The 6,085-nt window shown below is 42.2% G+C and overlaps 1 protein-coding gene across 1 annotated transcript; it reads right to left on the bottom strand.

Moving 5' to 3' along the window:
- Positions 1-984: 984 nt before the first annotated feature.
- On the bottom strand, positions 985-6,078 carry LOC114361583 (outer dense fiber protein 3B). The gene is made up of 5 exons (XM_028316660.1): positions 5,937-6,078; positions 5,459-5,660; positions 2,435-2,713; positions 1,860-1,962; positions 985-1,023 (listed from the first exon to the last, which is right to left on the bottom strand). The coding sequence occupies exons 1-5, from the start codon at positions 5,956-5,958 to the stop codon at positions 985-987; spliced, it is 645 nt and encodes a 214-aa protein (XP_028172461.1). The 5' UTR covers positions 5,959-6,078.
- Positions 6,079-6,085: the final 7 nt, after the last annotated feature.

Here is a 6,085-nt window from a genome sequence, read left to right as displayed (position 1 = left end):
GAAAGCCGTTCACGTAGAAGCTGTTAGTGATCTCACAGCTCAGGGCTTTCTCCAAGCATTTAAAAGGTTTGTGGCAAGAAGAGGTCGTTGTGAGCATATCTGGAGCGACAACGGTACCAACTTTGTAGGGGCCGCCACAGAAATAAGAAAACTCTTTGCGGATGAAAAGGATGGCATCTTGGCAGAAATAGCCGAAAATTTAGCCAATAATTGTACGACCTGGCACTTCATTCCGCCACATGCACCTAATTTCGGGGGATTGTGGGAGGCGGGAGTTAAGTCCGTCAAACACCACTTAAAACGTGTGATTGGAACGTCCACTTTAACCTTCGAAGAGATGGCGACGGTACTGGCACAAGTAGAGGCATGTTTAAACTCTAGGCCTCTGTCAAGACTGAATGAGGATGCAGAAAATTTAGACGTCTTAACTCCGGGTCATTTTCTAGTTGGAGAGGCTTTAGTCACGGCACCTGACTATAATTATGAGACCTCAAATGTAACCTCACTCAGAAGGTGGCAATACACACAAAGAATGAGNTTTAGCCAATAATTGTACGACCTGGCACTTCATTCCGCCACATGCACCTAATTTCGGGGGATTGTGGGAGGCGGGAGTTAAGTCCGTCAAACACCACTTAAAACGTGTGATTGGAACGTCCACTTTAACCTTCGAAGAGATGGCGACGGTACTGGCACAAGTAGAGGCATGTTTAAACTCTAGGCCTCTGTCAAGACTGAATGAGGATGCAGAAAATTTAGACGTCTTAACTCCGGGTCATTTTCTAGTTGGAGAGGCTTTAGTCACGGCACCTGACTATAATTATGAGACCTCAAATGTAACCTCACTCAGAAGGTGGCAATACACACAAAGAATGAGTCAGGAATTTTGGCGAAAGTGGTCTCAAGATTACATAAACCAATACTTTCACAGGTACAGATGGTCAACTCAAGCGCCTCAACCAAAAATAGGAGATATTGTGTTGGTCAAAGAGGACGGTCTTCCCCCATGTCGTTGGCTGTATGCTAAAATTATCGAAGAGCACCCCGGTCGTGACGGAATTACGAGAGTGGTTACATTAAAATGCAAAAATTCTATAATCAAACGATCTGTTAACAAATTGTGTATTTTGCCGGTAACTGAGTGAAATCGTTTATCTTAAATTTTTGTAGGTACATACTAGTAAAAATCATGCATGAATGAACTTGTTACTTTAATTTTATTTTACATTTTTATCAAATTATACAAAGTAATTATTATTTACTTTTACCTGTATTTTACTGTTTTAAGAAGAGTTTGGGTTTATGTGGTTTTATGATGTTTTTGTTAACACAATTTTAAATTGTATTATATTTTTAAATCTTAATTTCGAAGAGTTAATGTGAACAGTCATGGTGGATACGGCGATAAGTTGTTAATTGTAATATGTGTTAATAGGGTATTTTCAAATGTTATTTGACTGGTTTTGCGATAATATGTATAATGTGTCCTACTTTTACCATTGTGGTCATAGTGGGCGGTTCCGTATTTAGAAGGACAAAATGTCAATTTGTCCTTAGTGGGCGGTAAATGTAAGAATAGTCTATAAGGCAATGTCCAGTCAATTAGTTACATTCCGTAGATTCTAAGACATTTTAGTTCGCAAGACTGTCAATAGATGGCGTTGTGCTGACTTACATCGCGGTGTCGAAGTTTTAGGCGACCCATATATAAAGGTTTTGAACCACCGTTCACATTAACCATCCTACTTGTTACTAACCGATTGTGGTGACGTAATAAACCCGTCGTGTACTGAGTTTGGCTTTTATTTCTAAGCTAGTACACCCTCGATTCGACTTTGACCCAAGGGGGTTAAACATACCTTCTTGACGTTATAGAGGTTGGGCGGGTAGGCAGCGGGTCCGGGCGTCTTCGTGGCCTTGCCCGCGCCGTCCAGTTTTGCGCCCAGCGAGTAGTTCGGGCTCCTAGCAACGTGAAAATAAATGATTAAAAAGACAAATATTATAAAAATGTGGGTGAGAGAGATGTGTGAAAAACATTCTGTGGATGAATCTCTCAAAAAAGAAATGTCAAATCAGTCTAATGGAGAAACGACTATCAGAGAACGCTTGCAGAATCGCGAAATATTTTAATGAACATGTTAGAGTCTAATGCCCGTTTTCACCATCAATCCCTAATTTTTAAGTAACCCCTTTGAAAACAAAATTTCTGTAATGTGTTACCATAGGGGTCACTTAAAAATTAGGGATTGATGGTGAAAACGGGCATAAGTTTCCTTAGACAAATGAAGACCCACAATATCGTGACAGTTAATTTCCATATAAGGACTTTTTTGCACGGAAAGTGCTGGTGGCCATGAATGGCTTTTCGAACTTCACCTTACAATAGGTGAGCGTAGGCGGCTTTCAATCCAAAGATGGTCCACAAGGAGCTCACCTCGTCATGTAGACGTTGGCGTCCCGCTGGAAGTAGACGGCGGGCCCCGGCGAGCGCGGCTTGAGGTTGAAGCCGACTCGCGCGCCCATGGTGTAGGCGGGCGTGCCGGGCCCCAGCCGCAGCGCGTAGGCGTTGGGCGCGGGCCCCGGCCGCTTGAGCGCGAAGCCGAGCCGCGCGCCCATCGAATATATGGGCGCGCGCGGCTCTCGCATGGCCGGGCAGCGCTCAGGCGCGTGCGAGCCCGGGCCCGGCGTGCGCAGCGTGGCGCGCGTCGGGAACCTGCAACACGCAGGTCGCTTCAACACGTCTCCACGTGGTGGCGTAGCATGGGTTGGCACCCGGGGCGATCACGTCATAAGACCTAAGGCACCCCCTGGTACCCCCCAGGATTTTTGGGGGGTTACCTACCGATTTGAAGATTGAAAGACAATCGCGCGATGTGCCATGCAGATGCGCCAGTGAGTACTAATCTGCGTGACTGACTTGTGTCACCCCCTAATGCTTGGCACCCGGGGCGGACCGAACCCGCCTACGCCGCTACTGACGTCTCCTTTGACTCTATTTGTTTTCAAGTCATCCTAAGGTGTTACGTAAACGTATTAGCGTAATTTGTATGGGGTCAAGTGGAAGAAGCTGGACACAAGTCAGGGTGTCCACTGCAAATGTTCGAAAAAATTCCCTGACTTTTCCCTGACTTTCCCTGACAATTTTTTCAAAATTCCCTGACCAACTATGTATACAACGTGTCCCAAAATTCAAGGATAAGCCGACGCCACAGGATGGACATAATCATGACTACTTTAGGAAAAATAAGGAAAAAAATCTATCTCAATTATTTTTTTACTTACACAATAAATTATGAAATTCAACGAAAATTGACACCCCTTATGATATTTTACATTTATTTTACATTACCACGACCACAATTTTTCAATTATTCCTGGTTTTCTGTTTATATCGGCAACTTAAGTAGTGCTGCTGTTCACCCCAACTCTTAAAACCCCCAGAATCCTTGCAGTTTTTACACAAAAGTTAATCAAAATATTTTATTTCCTTAAAATTTTGAACGATTTTTACTTTCACTCCACTTTGACTCATCGTTTTGTAAAAAAAAAGTATGAGCACTACTGCGGCAAGTTTTTTTAAAGTTGACGCAACTATCCAAGATTCCAAAATGGTACTCTAAGAAACCTAGTCGCAAAAAAGATATGCGTACCATTTTTACAAGCACTTCGCTTGTAAATTAGTATGGGATAAATCTTACAACTGAATTTAAAACCAGTTCTCCTTAATCAATTGAGCTGAAATTTGGTATACTTGTGTAAGTACGATGACAATGCAATATTATGGTACCATTGAGCTGGATGGAGTCAGAGTCAGAGAGACATTGAGATAGGAAATCTTAACGAAACGGCGGAATTGCATCTAGTTTGGGTTCGTTGGACTTGTCTTTTCGAGCACTTTAGTGCTAGATGATGTCCAGGGTCCTGATGATGAAGTCAAGAGGTGGCAGGAGCTGGCCATAGGAAGTCCTAAACGAAACGGCGGAAGCTTATCGAGTTTGGGTTCGTTGGATTTGTCTTCCCGAGCACTTAGGCCATGAGATTGAGAAACAACTAAAAAGTTTAAAATAAAGTTGTAATAAAAAAAACTTTTTTAAAAACAAGCTTGACTTCGTTTGAAAATTNCGGCTTATCCTTGAATTTTGGGACACGTTGACTTTTCGGATAGATCCAGTTAATTCTGTAACCTATTACTGATATCGTTTGAAAGAGCTCGTGAAGCACTTTCAAGATCAGTAAGCAGTTTTTCGATATCTTGTGTAGTTTAGAAATAGTCGAATGAGATCACTTATCGTTTCCACCCTGTATTAATAGCACTCACAGTGAACTGCTCACTAGTCTGCACTCAATAATCAAATCAATAAATAATTATAAAATAAATATAAATAAACATAAGTTATAAGTTGCACTTTCACATCGACAATAGAAAATATATCATTTTACTGAAACAAAAAAGTACAACTATTAAAACAAAAAGGAGTAATCTAGTTAAGACAAAAAAATCATAACATAGATCACTCTAATCCTGAAAAAAAAACTATATGAAAGTAATCTAATTATGAACAAAATTATGTCATAATTTAGATCAATCCACTTCATTAGATAAAAAACTAAAAAGGAGTAATATAATTATGACTAAAAACAAAGTTATAATGTAGATCACTCCAAACCTGAAAAAAAAATGCTTCGATAGTCAAGATCAAAGGTCTTTCTAGAGCATAAATTAATTAAATCCCTCATTTTACAATCACTGGGAAATTTCGGGAGACAAACAGTGTTTTGGTAGACAAAATCTCAATGTTTCCCTGACTTTCCAGGTGACCCCTCTATTTCACTGACTTTCCCTGACTGCTATGAGCTTCCCTGACTTTTCCCTGACTTTCCCTGACTTTCCAGAATGTGGACACCCTGCAAGTTAGTGTCACGTGTTCACAGGGGCTGGCGGATCTCGTGTTGACTATCTGAAAAAGTCTTGACTTGTACGTAACACACAAGACAATTGCGATTACCTATAAATGGCTAAGCAGATACATAATTTAAGGTCCCATTATTTGTATTGTATTGCTGTTGGTTTTCCGAATAATAAAAAAAAAACAAGTGTTTACGTTTGTGCATCCTTCCTCTAAGTCAAGGCTGCTCAACCCCAGGCCCTCGGAATTTTAAGTGACCCGAGCAAGTATGGTTGATCGTCTTAATTGAGTTTTTTATTGCGCTTGTCCTGAGAGTAACTGAAATAAGAAATGTAAGTGGCCCGTCGTTAACGACTGAATCCACCGTTTGGCCCGACTCTTCAAAAGGTTGAGCAGCCTTGCTCTGAGTCAAACATTTTGGTCAACAACGCGTCGTTAACTCGCTACCGCATCGCAAGAATAGACCCTCTGGAACTATCGGTTTACTTTACGTTTTTCTCCTAATATTCATGTATCAATATTTGGTTTTGTAATGATTCATAAAGTGGTACCTAGCGCCGAAGCTCCAAGCGGGGGAGGAGACCATGCCGTCGCGCGTGACGCGGTCGATGCGGTAGGCGGGCCCTGGGCCCAGGCCCTTGACGCGGTACCCGGCGTTGGTCCCGAACGAGTACATCGGGTTGCGGTACCGCGACGGGTCGTGCTGGTTGAAGCCGCACGTCGTGGGCAGCTGGTACGCGCCGGGGCCGGGCCCTGCGGGACACATCCAGTGGATAGCATACAGGAGTCACAACAACACTAGGGCTAGGGCAAGACTATTTATGAGCCACCATGAAAGCCTGAAATCATCTTTGTTTTTTTAGGACATATGGCTAAAAACTTGTCTCTGATTTCCTTAGTCTTGGGCCTTGGCTCAAAGGCGAGCGGTGTAACATGTTTACACACTCACTCACTCACTTTAATACGAGGACTAGGACCACCAGCAGGACAAGTGGTTACTAAAGTACACGAGTAATTTCACGAACTTACCCAATGGTTTTTTGCATGCCATCCTGAGTGATTTGTTTAGTGCACTGATAAATTTAGAAGTTACTGGAGTTTAAACACTGAAATTTGATTTTAAGGGGTCATTAGAACTGTAATTTTGACAGGTGTCTGTGCCGGTCGCGGCCTGTTGA

Source organism: Ostrinia furnacalis, unplaced genomic scaffold, assembly GCF_004193835.3.
Source record: "Ostrinia furnacalis isolate ACB-3 unplaced genomic scaffold, ASM419383v2 OfSCF5824, whole genome shotgun sequence".
Classification (NCBI taxonomy): domain Eukaryota; kingdom Metazoa; phylum Arthropoda; class Insecta; order Lepidoptera; family Crambidae; genus Ostrinia; species Ostrinia furnacalis.
The sequence above is the reverse complement of the archived record's forward strand: the minus strand, read 5'-3'. Positions and strand labels throughout refer to the sequence as shown.